Below are 18,983 nucleotides of genomic sequence, written 5' to 3'. Positions count from 1 at the left end.
ACACTCTTTCTATTTCATCTTTAAATTACTTATAATATCATTTTTATGGACATTTAATTAATATTTTAAAAAATTAGTATTAGAAGTGGTCTTATGGTAGCAATCTCATATTTCGCGTGGTGCCATGAAGCGCTTTTGAGCTAAACGAGCTAGCAAAGCTGCCAACGTCACAATCATTGTTTGAGATTCTACATCGTCTTATGTATGTGCTTATTTTCGAGAAGATTCAAATGAGTTCTAAAGATTGGAGACGACGTTGAGAAGGGGAGCCATCTCCTCCATGCACCTTTCATTGGTCACCCGTTGTCAATATTTATTTATTAAATTATTTTATAGATACTTTAAAACTTTATTCTCTATAATATTATTATAGTATTTCTTAATATTATTATAATACTATTTATTTTTTTATCTCCATCAACTACCTTATTTTCTATCTTTTATTATTCTCTTTCTTCCTTCGAGCACACAATCAATCTTTATGATCAGTATTATGGGTGCTATAGTAATTCACAAATTTAGAGGATGAGTGTTTCTTTTTTAAACACTGTACTACTAAATACAGGCTCTGTTAGAGATGGATACTATACCTCTCTAACATCAAATCTGGTGACATAGTGATAGAAAACGAGGGAGAAGTTCCTTGCTATCTCATAGGCCCTACGTGCCCATATTCCACCATCCACATTATCATATTCGGTACTTTAGTTCAAGAGTGATATATATATCCTACGTCTAGGTGTATTATAATTTATTATTGTGTCATTCTCAAATTATAATTTAAATAACTATCAATTACAATCTAATATGTAGATCAGTTATAACCACACGTCTAAAAATACATAATTGTATTACGAGAAATTAATTAGTTACGTTTTAGATTATACTACGATTACAACCGTGCTCCTTATGTTGTATTCATTAGATAAGAAATTTATTAGGAGTTACGCTCATCCATAACGCAATTTTAATTCAATTTTTTTATTTATATCTAGTTGTAACTCTATATTTTACGGATTATAACTCTATTATTTCTTACATTTTAACTGAAGATGTTACAACATTAACTAGAGAACCTAGACACATAATATATATACATATCTAGGCACGTAATATATATACAACATTAACTAGTAGAAAATTGATAACAAGGATATGGCGCGATGGAAATTAGCTTTAACATATTATTATTGCTACCCCCGGTTTCTTGGATGCTTCCGACCGGTGGACCCCAGCGAGGGAGAGACCCATCCCCAGCCCCGCTTCCTCCTGGTCTTCTCCTACTGCCGCCGGTCTCCCCGTGTCTGACCGCCCAGTGGGGCCCATCAACTTCCCAAGCGCGGTCGCACGTTAGTCAAGGCACACTGCGCGTCCGTCACATGCGCCCCTAAACAGTCACCCATGTCCGCCCGTCCCTCCCCACTCTTACACCCAGAACCCTAGTATTATCTGAATCGCAAAACTATCCTTCAAGGCCATTGTTCGTAGATTCTGTACCCTATAAATGTAAATAAAGGAATATATAGGGCCTTTCTGAGAAATGTAGGACTCTGTAAAAGATCTGCTCTTTTTACCAGCTTCTACCGCTTTACCCCCTCCCCCGACGCGCACGCCTCGCTGTCTCTCTCTAGGGTTCCCCCCCACTTCCGCTTCGCTTTGCTTCGCTTCCCCACTTTTGCTCTCTCTCTCGTCCCCATCACCGTCGCCATCACTACCCCTCCCTTTCTCTCTCCTCTCGCCTCGGCTCCAATGGCGGATGCCGATGCCAAGCCCCCGCCTCCCGACGCCTCCTCCTCCCCGATCGCCTCGGTCTCCCCCTCCTCCGGCGCCGGGGACCCCGATGCGGCGGCGGCGGCGATCGAGAAGCAGCTCGCCGGCCTCGGACTCGCCGTCGCCGGCGGCGGAGGATTCCCGGAGCCGTCGGGGTGGGAGGACGGCCCCGTCCCCCTCACCATCGCTGGCGGCTGCGATGAGGTCGCCGGCGAGAATCTGCATCCGCCGCTCTCATCGCCGCCGGCGGTGGGCGCGGATGCGAGGCCGCGGTTCCCGCGGCGACCCGGGGAGCCGGACTGCACCTACTACCTCAAGTTCGGCAATTGCCGCTTCGGGGTCAAGTGCAAGTTCAACCACCCTACTCGGAAGAAGAAGAATAGGGTAGGTCGCGGCGGCTTGGACTTGGGCCGGGCTAGTAATCAAGCTCTAACTTTTTTTGGGGTGATTTTGGGGGTTTTTCTGGGAGGAGTTTTGATCTGGTTCTGGTGATGGTGAGTTAGGGTTTGGTGGTTTGCGGAGGGGGTGAAAAGGAGGCGGCTTTTGCTGCATTTTTTGTTTTCTCCATGTGTTTGTGACCACGCGTTGCTTTCGTTGTATGCATGTGCAGGTGAAAGGGAGTGGGGGCAGCGGGAGCGGGAGCAACAGCAGCAGTAATAAAGCATCTTCGCCTGATGATGATCAGGTGATTGGCCCTTTTACGCTTGCTTCTGCATGTGTGCCTGGTGTTCTTTGCGCTTGCATGTCTGTCTAAATTTGGCATCTCGAAGCTACTACGGAAGAGGTTGGGCGGAGTGAAGGAGACTTGTTTTTTGTTTTGTTTTGCAAATGTAGCAATTTTGGTGGTTAGGTTGTCATGAGTGGGTAAATGCACAACCTGGTTAGGGAAGTAATTGGAGTGTGTGATGTGCATGTAGTTGTTCCCATAACACAAGTTTGGGGGGGGGGGGGGATGTCCCGGATGCACTTCAACTTCTTTATGTTCTCGAGATTGGATTTGCCATCCATTCAATCATCTGATGGATACTAAGTAGTATTAAACCCATCTGATGAGTGTTCATCACTTTAGTGAGGTAAATAAGTGCCTGACATAGTATATGCATATGCTTGTACCACATCCTCTGGTGTTTTTACTCCCAAGTGCATCCAGTTCCCAATCGATCTCAAAAAGTAGATTAGTTTCCTAATTTGGCGTCATTGTTCCTTGAATGTGTCTTTTGGTGGTGATGATAAATGTGCATACTTCATGGTGTTCAAATGCTACTCTTCCTAATATTTTTGCTGCGTGCATCGTCATATTAAAGTTGCAATATACAATCAAGTTAATCTTCTCATCAATTTTGATTGTTTAAATAATATGATTTGGCACATATAAGATAGCATTTTGTTCCTTGTGCACCTTATTTTTTTCTTTTATTATATCGGAAATGGCATATTCGAATGGAATTGGTTGACATCTGTGCATATATCTGTTGAATGACTTGACCAAGCTTAGCTCAATAGCTCTTCTAGTCCATGATACTGAACAAAGAAACACAAGGTTCTTCCACAAGGTACTTTTTTTTTTCTCAAGATTTACGGGCTAGTCTTGTCCCTCATCTCACTATACAATGGATCATGGTTGTGTTATAAAAGATCATCCACTGAAGTAACTTCTGTAGATGAAAGGTTTTGTTGTCTTTTCAGTGCTTCCCTCTCGACAACACCCCCCCCCCTATTTGATGGCAAAATAGGGGGGGTGCCTACTGTACAACAATATGGAAGAAAAGTTTGTGTAATTCAAAATATAAATCTCACCTTAGAAAAAGCTGTTTGTTCTTTTCGTAATCTAGTTGAGCACCTTCTTGGATGTCTGCTTGATGAATAGCTGTTTTGGTTGCGTTGTCCCTACTGTATCAAACTCACTCTGCTTCCATAGGCTTTAAGGGGGCAATGCTTAGTTTTTCTTGAATAACATTTACTAGTCTTTGTGAAAGTAACAATTCTGGTATTGCACTATTACTCCTTTAATAGTACTGGGATCTACATGTGGTCGCCTTCTAGGTCTTGTTCTGTGCTTTTTCCCCAAATACTTTGTTCCATGCTGTCTTCCCCCAAATTTCTTGGTATCCTGATAAGCACCTTGTGTGTTCTTCTGATAAGTACCTTGTGTATTCTGATCCTCACATCATAGGAATCTAGGGAACAGGGTTCGAGACCTCATGAATCTGCAGCACCTCAAGTTAAAGCATGCAGCATACTAATTCTTCAACCAACCTGTCATCGACGCTTTTGTTGACCGCGTGTACCAGAGACGGCCAAAGCAATGGCGCCCAAAAGTGGCTGAGGACTGATGCAGTGGCAAGCAATCAACACAAGGAGTTAGGATTTCTTTGTTATTCAGTTAGTTAGTTGTGAGGTGTGGCCAGGTGCCTGATCTTATAAAGGACACAGTAGACATTGTGTTAGGCATCGGTGAATAAAGCTCGTTGTGAGGGGGCTGACCGATTTTGACACTGGCTGAGGACATTTCTTCGGTCGGCGACAAGAACCTGCCCTCGTTCTGATATCCACTTCATTCTCTGTCGCAATCCCACCTCTTGCTACTTTCGCCCTTGCAATCTCCCTAACGCCAGCGCAGTAACAACTTGGTATCAGAGATGCCTAGGTCACTGCCGACCATGGCCGGCCCTGCAGATCCTGGTTCCGCCGCCGCCGCTGACACCAATGCAAAGTTTGATCAAATCCTGGCACAGTTGGCATCCATGAACAAGCCGTCTTGACCGCCATGATCTTCGTTTGGCACGCACGGAGAAGTTCCAGGTGGGCGAGCTCGATGACGGTGAGTCGTCATTTACGCCAGAAGATGATACCGAAGGTAGCTGATGAACTGCACTCAGCGCAAGTGATGCACGTGTTGATGACTTTTGTTCGGGTGGCCCGCGACGTCGACCTTCCGGCAGCGACGACAATAGGGGTGCCGCGCGACACGCCAAGCTCTCCTTCCCTCACTTCAACGGGGAAGAAGATCCCCTACCATGGCTTAACAAGTGTGAAACGTTCTTCCACGGCAACCGCACCATGGAGAAGGTTTGGTGGGCCTCCTTTCATTCGGATGGCGTTGCGCAACTGTGGTACTACCAATTGGAGCACGAGTTCGGCGTCATATCCTGGCCTCGCTTCGTTGACTTCGTGAATACGCGTTTCGGCCGCCAATCCGAGCAAACACTTTGGGCGAGCTCAAGGTGCTGCGTCGAACAGGCTCCATCGAAGACTACTAGTGACAATTTCTAGTGTTGCTCTGCCGCTGCGATGATCTCACCACCAAGCATCAAGTCGCCCTCTTCACCGCTGGCTTGGGCGAGCCCTTGAAGATCGATGTCGAATTGCAAGGGCCATCTAATCTCTAGATGGCCATGAGCCTCGTGCGGGCTTATGATCGGTGACAAGTGGCGGTAGAGGACACCAGGGCCACGGCCGCACGTTTGACACCAACACCACGTGCGGCTCCCCAATTGGCGACAACCAAGGCATCGACCGTTCTGCCTCGACCCCAGCCATAGCCAGAGCGCGCCTGACAGTGCCCCAAGCCGTCTCCGTGGCGGCACCACGAGCCCATTTCCAGAGACTCCGCCGAGGAGATGGCCGAGAAACGCCTAAAGGGACTGCTATTATTGTATAGAGAAGTTCAGCAGGAAACACTGCTGCACCATTAAGGGTGTGTTCTTGCTAGAAATCGAGGATGACTACACGATCGCTGACGTGCACACCACAGAGGATCTGCAAATCTCCTTGCATGCGCTCACTTGAATTGCAGCGGCGCACACAATGTAACTGGCTATGTGCATTGGCGGTCTTGCACTGACAGCATTGGTTGACTCGAGCTCGACGCAAATGTTCATACATGACGATGTGGTGCGCCACCTGGGTCTTCCCGTTTGACATTGAGCTGGTCTGCGTGTTAAGGTGGCCAACAGTGACCGTGTGGCCAGCTCGGGGGTTTGTCGACAGACGTCGGTGGACACCGACGGAGAGCTATTCCACATGGACTGCTACATCATACCCTTGGACGGCTTCGACCTCGTGCTCAGGGTCCCGTGGCTCTGCATCCTTAGGCCCATTTTTTGGGACTTCAGGACCTCTCCATGGCATTTTGGCGAGGGCAACATGCTGTCAAATGGTGCAGGATCAACACCACTTTTACACCAAGCCCAAGCGCCAACCTCACCGCCATACACAATCTCATGGACGCATTGCTCGCCGACTACGCCGACATCTTTGCCAAGCCTCGTGGCCTTCCGCTGTCACGACGAAACAATCACCGCATCCATCTCCCTGGTACGCCGCCAATTGCGGTTCAGCCATATCGAGACCCACAGCTACTCAAAGATGAGATTGAACGTCAGTGCATCGACATGTTACATCAAGGCATCATCTGTGAAAGTACGTCGGCTTTCTCATCTCTCGTACTGCTTGTTCGCAAGCACGACGACACATGGAGATTTTGCGTCGACTACAGGCGCTGAACGAGAAAACCGTCAAGGACTGATTTCTGATTCCAGTCGCCGACGAGCTCCTGGATGAACTAAAAGGCACCAAGTTCTTCACCAAGCTGGACCTCTGCAGCAGGTACCATCAAGTACGCATGTGGGCAGATGATGTTGAGAAGACGACCTTCCGCACGCACCATGACCACATTGAGTTCTTGGTCATGCCCTTTGGACTGACGAACGCTCCGACCACGTTCTAGGCATTGATGAATGAAGCTCCTCTGTCCCTTTATATGCCGTTTTGTCCTCGTTTTTTCAATGATATACTTGTATACAGCTCTTCGTGGGCGGATCATCTGAGACATGTCAAAGCCATCCTGCAAGTCTTGCGTGACAACCACCTGGCCTTGAAACGCTCCAAATGCTTCTTCGGCGAGAAACAAGTGGCATACTTGGGCCATGTCGTCTCTACTAGCGGCGTCGCCATGGGCCACATGAAGGTGGAGGCGGTGCAAGCGTGGCCGCAGCCACGCTCAGTACTGGCGCTGCGGGGCATCCTTGGCCTCACGGGGTACTACTGCAAATTCAGGGGGCACCACTGACAGCGCTCCTCAAGCGCAATTCCTTCTCCTGGACGCCCGACGCCACAAGTGCCTTCCTCGACCTCAAGCGAGCACTCACCACGACGCTCGTGTTGCACCTTCTAGACTTCGCCAAGCATTTCACTGTCGACTGCGATGCATCCGGCGTAGGCTTCAGCGTCGTGCTGCACCAGGGTGATGGCCCAATCGCCTTCTTTAGTCGAGCTGTTGCGCCACATCACGCCACCGTGAGCTCATTGGCCTCGTCAAGGCAGTGCGACACTGGCGGCCATACTTATGGGGTCGATTGTTCATAGTTCGCACGGACCATTACATCCTCAAATACATTCTAGATCAGCGATCATTTATGGTATCGCAACACACATAGGTCGGTAAATTGTTTGGCTATGACCTCGCGGTGGAGTATCAACCAGGCAAGCAAAACGCGGCGGTCGATGCGCTGTCCAGGAGGGAGGAGGGTGTGCTGGCGCTGATGGCGCTCTTTGGGCCGTCGTTCTCAGTATTTGATGATCTGCGTCACGAGTACGCATCAAATGCCCAGGTCCAGACCGTGCGTGCTACTCTGGTTGATGGCTTGGCGGCGCAGGGGTGGACTGAGTTCGATGATCTCCTGCTCTTCAACAACAAAGTGTTCGTTCCCGATGGCTCGGCCTTACGGCCGACCCTGCTATAAGACGCTCACATGGGGCATGAGGGCTCTGAGAGACTCCACTAGTTGTGCTCTGTGTTCTTCAACAGCCACACCCGCTGCCTCGTCCACGATCACGTCCACAGCTGTTCGGTGTGCCAGAGGAACAAAACTGAACACTTGCATCCGGTTGTCCTTCTACAACCACTGCCGGTGCCATCCGAGGTGTGGGGTGACATAGCGATGGACTTTGTGTAAGGCTTTCCGAAGGTTGGCGGCAAGTCGATCATTCTGACTGCTGTCGATTGGTTTTCGAAGTTCACTCACTTCATCGCCTTGGACAATCTGATGCTACTAACCACGTCATCACCATGTACTTGTGATTCTTGGCTTGTGATCGGCCGTGTTCTTGGCTGCAATGGCTTCCATGGGCGGAATTCTGCTACAACTCTTCCTATCAGTCATCATTGCGCACCACGCCGTTCAAGGTCTACGGTCGGGATCCACCAACAATCACCTCTTTTCGATCGGGGGCGACACAAGTTCCGACAGTTGAACTACAGATGCGTGCCTGAGATGAGTTCCTCGATGATACTTGCGAACGCCTCGGCCAAGCTTAGGATGCCATGAAGCTTCAATATGATCGCCGGCACCGAGATGTGGAGTTCAACGTTGGTGATTGGTTGTGGCTTCGGTTGCAAGTGTTCAGTTTTGTTCTATGGGTTGGTCGGGAATCCATGGATGTCACTTGGGAGCAGTTGGAGCCCTTCATGGCGGCCTACCCGGACTTTCAGCTCGAGGACGAGCTGTTTCGGGGCGAGGGGGAATGTCATCGATGCTTTTGTTGGCCGCGTGTACAAGAGACGACCAAAGCAAATGGCGCCCAGAAGTGGCTGAGGACCGATGCAGTGACAAGCGATCAACACAAGGAGTTAGGATTTCTTTGTTATTCAGTTTGTTAGTTGTGAGGTGTGGCCCAGTGCCTGATCTTATAAAGGCCATAGTAGACATTGTGTTAGGCATCGGTGAATAAAGCTCCTTGTGAGGGGGGGCGACCGATCTTGACGCTGGCTGAGGACATTCCTTCTGCCGGCAACAAGAACCTGCCCTCGTTCTGATATCCACTTTGCTCTCTGTCGCAATCCCACCTCCTGCTACTTTCGCCCTTGCTATCTCCCCAACGCCAGCGCCGTAGCACAACCGCAACGCCAGCGCCGTAGCACAACCGCAAATCGCCAACTAATTGGGCGTTTTGTACTTGGTTCAAAAATTGCCAACAAATTCTGGATTAACCACTTGAAATTAAAAGATCATAGTAGCAACATAAGATCCCTGAATTTGTAATAATCGATTGCCTGTGAAAAGAAGAGAGGTCATTACTACTTCCCCTATACTGCAATATAAGCTCTATTTCTTGTTTTTATCTATCATATGCTTAGGTTGTATCGTATAGGTTGCCGGTTGGTATGTTTCCTTTCAATCTTTGTACTGTGCTATGCTTATTCAATGTGCTTACTGTTTTGCCTTTCACAACCAGTGCTGCATGAAGATAATTGAAGACACAAATTGTAGTTTACTTTTGTAAGGTTGAATGATGATTATTTTTCTTTGTTGTAAATTAGCAACACCTGCATTTATTTCTACATTGTTGCATATAATCCTTTGAGCAAGCTTTGGTTGCTGCTTCTAATTTTCTATTTATTTTTTCAATCAGGGTCCTAGAGACGAATATGAAGATCTTGTTCCAGATATTGCAGATTCAGTGGTGAGTCATTTTTCCTTGTTTGTACATGCCAATGTGAAGGTATAATACATAATTGATGATAAATCACTAGCCAATGTGATGGATGCATGCAAATTGATATACAGTTGATTTTTGCATGCCAGTCTAATGTGGTATTTTGTGGCTGACTTGGCCCATTATAATAGGGTTCCTTTCAGTTGGCACAGTATAAAATGGAGAAGAGTAGTGGGACGATTGACCTATAGATTTTCCTAATGGATTTTCCCGTTAATCTGTTGTCTCTAAGCGGAACTTAGGAAGGGTATTTGAAGTTTATAACACAACCTTCATCCGTTGTTTTCTATACCCGACAAAACAATGTATGCTATATGAATTTGACTAAGCTTTGAAGCAGCTGCAAAGGCATGTCTCCGTAATCTGTTACAACTGAAATGATAGGATGCCACCCTGTGTGCGATTAATTTTGATCATGAATCAAACAGCTTGATTCATCATTTTTGGGATTAGTTATTTGATGTACAGGTTGATACGTATTCTTTTGGTTTCCGTAGTAGAATTGTAAAATGCTAGTACTGAATTTTGTTTTTAAATTTTCCGTAGGGTTTTGATGACAAGGGGAGTGCATCAAACTCAGAAAATCATAGGAAGACATCATACGAGGTCAGCATCGCCTTTGAGCATGTTATTTAATTTTTAAGTTGTCTTATCTCTGTCAGTTAGGTTTGTTATTAGCATGATTACATTGTGCATGCTGTTGAACTAGTGAAATGCCAGTTTTTTTCTGTGATAACTAACTTCAATAGACACTGCTGCTTCCTCTTTTTAAAGATTGTCCATGTTTGATGTTTACATTTGTGCTTTATCATGTGAATGATTATCAAGTTACTAGTATCTTTATTATCATTATTGTTTTCACGTCATCTTTTTAGTTGGATCTTGTGGGTTTCATCTCTAGCCTACCCCAACTTGCTTAGGACAATGGCTGCTGGTGCTGTTGTTGTTGTCATGTGAACGATGCTTGAGATTGCTTAGTACATGAAATTATATTTGAAGTTTAAATTCTCATATCTTATGTTGGCAGATTGCTCAGGAGCCTGAGAAAGGAATTTATTTCAAGAAGTTAGATGAGACGAATTCCACAAATCACAAGGTAAGGAATTAATATATCAAAGCCCTTTGGCTTTGTCTTGATCGTCCACAGTTCACACAGAGGGACATGCAAGTTTTTGAAACTTCAAGCAACTGCCAACAAAATTATATATTTACCATGCTAGCATGATAAGATACATTCGTGATCATCCTGTCCTCATGGAGGATTGCATAACTTGATAATCTTTTCAATGATTTGTGTGTTATGTGAAGCCTTATTTTATTGTTAGCTGATTATTCTTTGTGTTTTTTCCGACTTTTGAGATTCTGAAGGGTGCCAAAGATAAAAGAAAGGAAACCGTTTCAGAAGGTAGTACCCAGGAGGAATGCAAGGTTTGTTTGTGATTTTTCACCATGTTGATAAGTTGTTGATTGACTTTTCTGTGATCAACCTGCACTGAGCTTTTGACTCTGTATTTTTTTGAACATTTTTTCTTCTAAATTGATTTGTTAGTTCCATAATAACACATGTTAATGCTCACTTAATTGGTATTTGGGCTGAGGACCAGCTCCCTGAAGTCATGAGCCAACTGGTGTCTGCTGTCTCGACCCATGTTTGCAACTGGGATCAAATAAACTAGATGCCTGTCTGAAAAAACAACTCTTGTCTCAGGCTGGCATAGTCCCCCCACCGGCGTAGCTACCATGGCTTTCAGAAGTTTCCTTGTTGTGTACATTATTTGCAGTTATGTGGACCTCAATGAATGCTTTTCTAATTGAGTAATTCTGTCCCATTATTTGCCAAGTTAGTTTCTTCTGAGCACCATAATCGGTTGATAGTAACACACAGCACAAACTCATGCACACATATCTTAGTGTTAAATTTATGGTACGAGTTAGGGATTAGATCTTCAATGACAAGGATGTTTTTATCCTGTGTGTCCTTTAACATAATGTATCTTCCAGTATTATTCAACACCAGGAGGATGCAAATTTGGGAAAGTGTGCAAATACCTTCACCGCGAGGGAAAAGAAGGGAAAACAGAGGTTGAAAAGGTTGAGCTGAACTTTCTTGGTCTTCCACTGCGCCCAGTAAGTCTTTCATTAGTTATACAGCTTGTATCCTCATCCATTCATGTCTCGTAAAGTTCCCTGGTTTATGTTATGTTCTCACACTCTAGCATACTACTGTGAAGTGCAAAATACTATCTAGGTGCAATCATAAAAAGATCATCAATTCAGGCACCAAATTAACATGAAAGTTCTGAAAAAAATTGTGGATGCACTTCTCAACCTAGTTTACCTTGGTATGAAAGTTAAAAAGTTAAGGTTCAATCCATTTTGAAAGGTATACATAGATAAAGTTATGACAAATGGTAAATCAAGTAGAAAAGGAAATAGAAAGTAAAGGACAAAATATACTATTCGCAGTGAACATATTTTATTTCTTGCTTCTGAACCAATTAGTTTTGAAGTTGAAATTAAAAGAATAACTGGTGTGCGCTTGATATTTCCCTATGTATTGACAGTCGTTTCTTAAATTCCGTTTGAGAAGTCGCAGAAATGTCTTTTTGTTACCAAGCATTTGATATTTCTTAATTAAGATTTTGAAATGATAATCTGGTGACTATAATCTTGCAGGGGGCAAAGGAGTGCCCATACTATATGCGCACTGGGAGCTGCAAATATGCCACTAACTGCAAGTTTCACCATCCAGATCCTTCTAACGTACAGCCTTCTAAAGAACCGGCGTTGGACCATGAGAATGGGGATACATCACAGCAAAATATCCAAGGGCCCTCTCAGCCAAGTATTCCAATATGGCCCGACCAGAGAGCATTGAATGAGCAGCATGTTCCTTTTCTAGCCCCAGCACAATCGTACAGTGCAGGAATAATTCCACCTCAAGGAATGTATCCGTCTCCTGACTGGAGTGGGTATCACCAGGTAAATATACTCTTATAAAATATTTCTTTCACTTCAGTGGTTGCCATGAATTTATTTTGTTGTCCTAAACTTGCTTTTTGGTGGAGTGAAAACTGAACATGTAGTCTATTTTGCTGGTGTGTGTTCGCAGCTGTTTTTGAGTACTACAACTTCTTGGGTTGGGAAAAGTACACTGGTTTTGACCGAAATTGGTTAACATAGTTTTGTATGATATTTATTCCATTTGGTGTTTTTTTCAGTTCAACTGCTAATTATGTTACATGAACTCAAAAAGAGTGCAGCCATTTGTATTTATATTAACTTATATTGAATTGTTAGGATTATGCCAATAGAGAAAATTAATGCATGCTAACTCCTGTTATCTATTTAGTAGTTTTGATTAGCTTTCAGTGAAGATAGTAAATATACGATCGTGTGGCAGTGATCGGATTGGATAGCTGTGGGAGGTTGCCGGCCAATCTTTGGCCGGTATCCTACCCGTGGTTGGGGTGTTAACGTCGAGGAGGCGTCAAGCCAGCAGGGAGATGAAAGAGTAGAGAAAGGGGATGAGATAACAGATTGATTTCTTGCTTGCATTAATCCCAATGTCCATCGGCTCTTATAGCTGGCCAATTACAATATGTGAGCAACAAGCTAACCTCTGATGCTAACAAACTAACAAACCAAACCAATTGAGGGGAAACTAACAAAACCAACAAACCAAACCAACTGAATGGAAACTAGAATGCCCTAGTCACCGATGTTGCTGTGTACGGATGACTGAGGGAAATGAAGTGCGTCGCCTTGGACAGACGATCCACCACCGCCAAAATGACGGATTTGTTGTTGACGTGGGGCAGTCCTTTAACGAAGTCCATAGCGATGTCGCTCCAGATTTGTGCCGACATGGGCTGTGGCTGAAGCAAGACTACTGGGTGCAGATGGTTTGTCTTGTTACGTTGGCACACCGCGTAATCACGCACATAGTCTTGCACCAGTGCCTTATCATTAGGAATATGGAAGTCTGCACGGAGCCGATGGAGTGCGTTGCACGCCCTCATGCCCGGTGGATTGCACTTGCGCCAGGAGCATCGAAAGCGTGGAAGGCACGGCCGAAACGAAGATGTGGTGCCCAACCGTGACGAGCTCGTTGCGGACTTCCCATTGCGGCCCTTTACGAGCGGCCACGACATCGTCCTTCAACCACTGGATATATGCGGACTGATCCAGCTCCCGTCGGAGCTCGTCCCAAATTTCAAATGTCGGAATAGACACGACACAGGTGGACACGATATTTGTGTCATGGCGAGACAATGCGTCTGCGACTATGTTGGTGCTGTTGGCCTTGTACTCGACGGAGAAATCGAAGCCCATCAACTTGCTGATCCACCGGTGTTGGGGGATGGTCGAGAGATGCTGGTCGAGGAGGAACTTTAGGCTGTAATGATTTGTGCGCACAACAAAAGTATGTCCCCAAAGATACGACCTCTAGTGCTTCACTGTTTGCGCCAGTGCTATGAGCTCGTGCTCATAGATAGCCAGACCGACATGATGAGGAGCCATCACCTTGCTGAAGAAAGCGACCAGCCCACTTCCTTGATGCAGGGCCACGCCCATCCCTGAACCAGAGATGTCGCATTCCACGATGAAGGTTCGCCTGGAATCTAGAAGTTGTAGCATTGGCGGTGACAAAAGAGCCTGCTTGAGCTTCGTGAATGTGTGGGTGGTGTCATTCGTCAACTCTAAGCCTTCCTTCTTCAGCAAGCGTGTCAAAGGGGCGACAATGGTGCCATAGCCCTTGATGAAGCGTCTGTGGTATCCGGTGAGGTCGAGAAACCCGCGAGCGGCGCGCATCGAATGGGGTACTGGCCACTCACTGACCGCTTGCACCTTCTGGCTATCCATGGTGACACCCTCAGCTGACACCACGTGGCCGAGGTAGGAGGCTGTGGGTACTCCAAAAGAGCACTTAGATCTCGAGTATGAGCTTGTGTTGACGAAACGCTTCCAAGACTGCGCGCACATGACGAAGGTGATCCGCCCACGAAGAACTGTATATGAGGATATCATAAAAAAATACAAGTACAAAATGACGCAGGTATCGTTGACGATGTCGTTCATTAGTGCTTGGAAAGTTGCCGGTGCTTTCGCCAGGTCAAATGGCATGACGGGGAGCTCATAGTGTCCCTGATGCGTGTGGAACAATGTCTTCTCTACATTAGCGGCGTGCATTCGCACCTAGTGATACCCGGAGCGGAGGTTGAGCTTGGTGAAGTAGCACGCGCCATGTAACTCGTCGAGGAGCTCCTCCACCACAAGGATGGGGAACTTGTCCTTGATCGTGATCACGTTGAGGGCGCGATAGTCGACGTAGAACCTCTATGTGCCGTCGCGCTTCTTGACCAGCAGAACCAGAGAGAACGTGGAGGTGCTCAGGCGGATGATGCCTTGCTCGAGCATCTCGACGCATTGCCGCTTGAGTTCATCCTTTTGGAGCTGGGGGTAACGGTAGGGTCGCACCGCCACAGGCTGAGCACCGGTTGCCAAGTGGATACGGTGGTTGTGCGCTCGTGCTGGCGGTAGACCACTTGGCTCTCCGAAGAGATCCGTGAAGGAGTCGAGCAGCCTGTCCAGTAGATTGTCGTCGTGAACCACCGTGCAGACCGGTGACGAAGGGCCTTGCTCATCGTGCCAGGTGACGCACCACCCATTTATGGAGCACGACATTGTGAGCTTCGTGAAGTCCCATAGAATGGTATGTGCCGAGGATGAGATCGTATCCGCTAAGGGCCAGCGCATAACACTCTAGCTGGAACGGCTCAGAGCCGACTATCATGTCTAGAGTAGGACACGCGCCCAAGCATCCTATGGGATTGCCGTTAGCTCCAAGTGGGACTCAAGGCGCATTGCAATGTCTTCCTGGATAAAATTGTGCGATGACCAGTTCGTGCCCCTGGACACAGACCTTAAAGCGTACCGTGTCCGCTGTATGCACGCCAGTCACTGCGTACAAGAAGATACACGGATCGTCGTGGGAGTTGTCTTGTCTCCCAAGTCATGGTCGTTCGTCATGGTGTCATCGTACTCGATGAAGAAGAGGTGAGTGCACTTGTGGTTGCGAATGAATTTTTCGTCGCAGTTGAAACAGAGGCCATTGTGCTGGAGATTTGCCATTTCTGATTGCGTGAGGCGATGAATTTGACGGGAAGCGACCCCATCTGTACCGGTGCCCTGCGACAATGGAGGAGTTTGTCGCAGGCGTAGAGGACGAGTCTCGAGGTGTCAGGAACACGCGTGCAGCTTTGCTGCGCGAGGCATTGCCAGAACACGCCACCTTCTCGTATGCCTTGGTTAAACTCATGGTCATCTTGAGGTCTTGCAGGTCTTGAAGCTCGATGTCGACGCGAATGTCCTTAGCTAGCCCTGACGTGAACAATTGCTCATAGGGTTAGCGCGGCTAAGGAGGACAAGGAATCAGATGTCGACGCGAATGTCCTCAGCTAGCCCTGACGTGAACAATTGCTCATAGGGTTAGCGCGGCTAAGGAGGACAAGGAATCAGCTATGGTAGTCTTCTACCGAGCTTGTTTGGCGAAGATGGTGCAGTTCACCCAACGAGTTGCTACGGATGGGCGAAACGGGTATTGTAGAGGGTGTGGAACTCTGCCCATGGCGGTTCACCGCGGGAGCGCTCCAGATGAGCATACCAGAGGTGTGCATCGCTCCATGTGGTAGGTGGCGAGCCACACTTTGGACTTCTCTGTCTTTTGGTTGCGAAAGAATTGCTCACATCTATTGAGCCATGGCAGCGGGTCGGTCTTCCCCTCAGTGCGGAAAGTCCAGCTTTAAGAACCGTGGTACACCGCCCGCAACTCCGCTGCTTGCGCCCGCCTTGTCGTCATCAAGGTTGCCCCCGGTGGTGGATGATAGCGTGATGAACGGTTTCTTGGGCACGAGATCCGCGCCATGGCGCAAGATACCATCGTGCTGCAAGATAACCGATCCGGCAAGGAGGCATGCTGGGGAACCCTTTGCGGCAGGGGGTGCCGCCAGTGGTGCCTACATGCCAACGTTGGGCTTGGACGAAATGGTGTCCTCCTGTGTTGTGTCAGGGTTAGCGGCGGACGCCACGGAATCACTCGTAAGTGGTGGTGCATGCACCCCTTTTGACCTCTCGAGCTTTGTCAGCCAGTCCATGACATCGGCCATCGTCTTGGTGACGTCGCCTAGGGCCTTTGTGGCACCGACCAAGTTGTCGTTGACGTCGTTGAAGTTGCTTTGGAATTCTTTGCACAGCAAATCCTCCTGCTCGGCCAGGAGCTTCTTGAACTGGTCCTGCGCAGTCCCAGATCCCATGGTCTCTGATACCAAGTTGTCACGACTGTGAGGTAGTGACTGGATTGCATAGCTGTGGGAGGTCGCTGGCCGATCTTTGGCCGGTTTCCTGCCCGTGGTTGGGGTGTTGACGCGGAGGCGGTGTCAAGCCATCAGGGAGATGAGAGAGTAGAGAAAGGGGATGAGATAACAGATTGATTTCTTGCTTGCATTAATCCCAATGCCCATCGGCTCTTACAGCCAGCCAATTACAATATGTGAGCAACAAACTAACCTCCGATGCTACCAAACTAACAAACCAAACCAACTGAAGGGAAACTAACCAAACTAACAAACCAAACCAACTGAAGGGAAACTAACCAAACTAACAAACCAAACCAACTGAAGGGAAACTAACCAAACTAACAAACCAAACCAACTGAAGGGAAACTAACCAAACTAACAAACCAAACTAACTGAAGGGGAAACTAGGAAAACAATTCCTAAAGATAAGAGATCATGGTTGATCGAGAGCTGCATTCTCCTGTGCCTGCAGCCACTTACGACGGTACTGGATGCCACACATGACATCAATAGATATGTTCTGGTTGAGATCGCTGAAAAATGTGATTCTGTATTCTGTTTCAGTTTCAGTTCCCCAATTTCTGTCACTAAGTGCATTGAATAATTTTCCACTATGCTTAATATTGATGCCTTCTCTTGGATAACTTTTCGATATGCAAACATTGTTTTCAGGTTACTTTGAGTCCATATTACCCTCCTGGAGTTCCTTTTCAGCATTTTCCTGCTGCTCATATGAATCATCCGATGTACAAGGTAGCAGATATACCGGGACATCAGCAACTGCCTTCTGATGAATATCCAGAGAGACCTGGCCAACCTGAGTGTCAGCATTTTGTTAGAAGTGGTTTCTGCAAATACAGGATGAAATGCAGATTTCACCATCCAAGGTCGCGGCTGCCTGCACCACTAACAGGAGGTCTTAGCCCTCTCGGCTTGCCTATCAAACCAGTAAGTTCCGATCCAATCAGTTTATTTGACTTATGAGAGAAAAGAAGATATGGCTTCCATATGTTTTGGGAACATCACATCACTTTTTTTGGGGAGTTGCCTTTTGGTTGACCACGTAACATGCATACTATTCCTGAACGAAATGTTTAAGCTCGTCGCCACTGGTTTGCTAAGCATTTTTTTTCCTTTCCATTGTTATTTTCTTACAGGATCAACCTGTGTGCACATACTATGGCCGCTTCGGTGTTTGCAAGTATGGGCCAGCTTGCATGTTCAACCACCCCTTCAATTTCGGTCCTCCTGTATCGGCAGCCGGACCGCCTCTCCCTGGCCAATACCCCACTCCAGGAAACTTTGCCGTTTAGCAAGCAGGCATGAGATGAGCGATTTTTCGGAGGTCGCCGCGATGCTCTAATAACTTCGACTTGTAAAATAGCGTAGCTGAAAAGCTGCACGTGGTTGACGGTAGAGATCCGGCTCGCAAGCTGCAACGAAGTTGCATGAAGCTGGGTACATTGCCGATGGTATTCATTAAACCAATCAAACCTGTAGCAGTACTGAACCTTGACGCTGTACAGCAGTTACAGTTCGTACATAACTGCCGTTGGACTTAAAATCCTCGCTGCTTCGTAGTACATGTTTTGGTTGCATAACAAGCTTCGTACTACAAGTTTGGTGGGTTAGTCATGGATTTTCGGGGATTTTATAATAGCATGGTTGTGATAATAAACTGAATTTGTGCAGGAAAATTTCTTGTGCGTACGTTTTGATGACAGTGACAGTAGTGCACATACACCAACTGCTAGACTGCTAGTTCTGGCCAAGGTTCATCCGACATTCCTGGCGCTAGCTGTTGGTTGAACTAATGGGCCAAAACTAGGTTACCTTTAAAATTTTTAACAAATTACTGAAAGAAATTGGAGGTAAATCGATTATTTGTCATCGAATAATCTGGTTTCATGATTAGCTATCGAATAAGTTGGCCTTTTACTCCCTGCCACCTGAATTTCAAATTTCATGGAGTGAAAGAAATTGAAATTAGGGTGGCATAGAGAGTGGGGCAGACTTTTTCGGTGGCTAATTATGAATTGGGATTTTTTTTTCTGGCCGTACTCATATACAGTGGATTTAGCCATGAATTTGCGAACACTGTGATCTTGCTCCTTTTTTTCTTTTGCTATTTTAGAACTTTGATGTTTGACTATCTTGATAGCATTTGCTTTTTGAAAAACTCTAATTTTAGTTGTTTGATTCTCTCGGATTAATTTCATCCTTGTGGTTGAATTACATAAAAGCTTGTTCCTCGACTTTAAGAACTAGTACAAGCTTAGTGTTTGGTTTGTTAGTTTTTCGAGTTTGGGTTATTCTTTAGAGCTGAATTGTTTAAATTCTTGTGCAGAAAGCAATTCT

General features: G+C 46.5%; 1 protein-coding gene across 2 annotated transcripts; it reads left to right on the top strand.

The window, feature by feature from the left end:
* Positions 1-1,574: 1,574 nt before the first annotated feature.
* LOC133905842 (zinc finger CCCH domain-containing protein 65-like) lies at positions 1,575-18,322 on the top strand. Of its 2 annotated transcripts, none has more exons than XM_062347617.1 (10): positions 1,575-2,154; positions 2,381-2,455; positions 9,184-9,234; positions 9,814-9,873; positions 10,295-10,363; positions 10,636-10,695; positions 11,269-11,394; positions 11,944-12,249; positions 17,298-17,573; positions 17,783-18,322. In XM_062347617.1, the coding sequence occupies exons 1-10, from the start codon at positions 1,750-1,752 to the stop codon at positions 17,936-17,938; spliced, it is 1,584 nt and encodes a 527-aa protein (XP_062203601.1). In that variant the 5' UTR covers positions 1,575-1,749; the 3' UTR covers positions 17,939-18,322. The 2 variants fall into 2 exon arrangements, with proteins under 2 accessions (XP_062203601.1, XP_062203600.1); XM_062347616.1 differs by having other exon boundaries at positions 10,627-10,695.
* Positions 18,323-18,983: the final 661 nt, after the last annotated feature.

This window comes from Phragmites australis, chromosome 23, assembly GCF_958298935.1.
Source record: "Phragmites australis chromosome 23, lpPhrAust1.1, whole genome shotgun sequence".
NCBI lineage: Eukaryota > Viridiplantae > Streptophyta > Magnoliopsida > Poales > Poaceae > Phragmites > Phragmites australis.
Note: the sequence above shows the minus strand (reverse complement) of the source record. Positions and strands in the feature narration are given on the sequence as shown.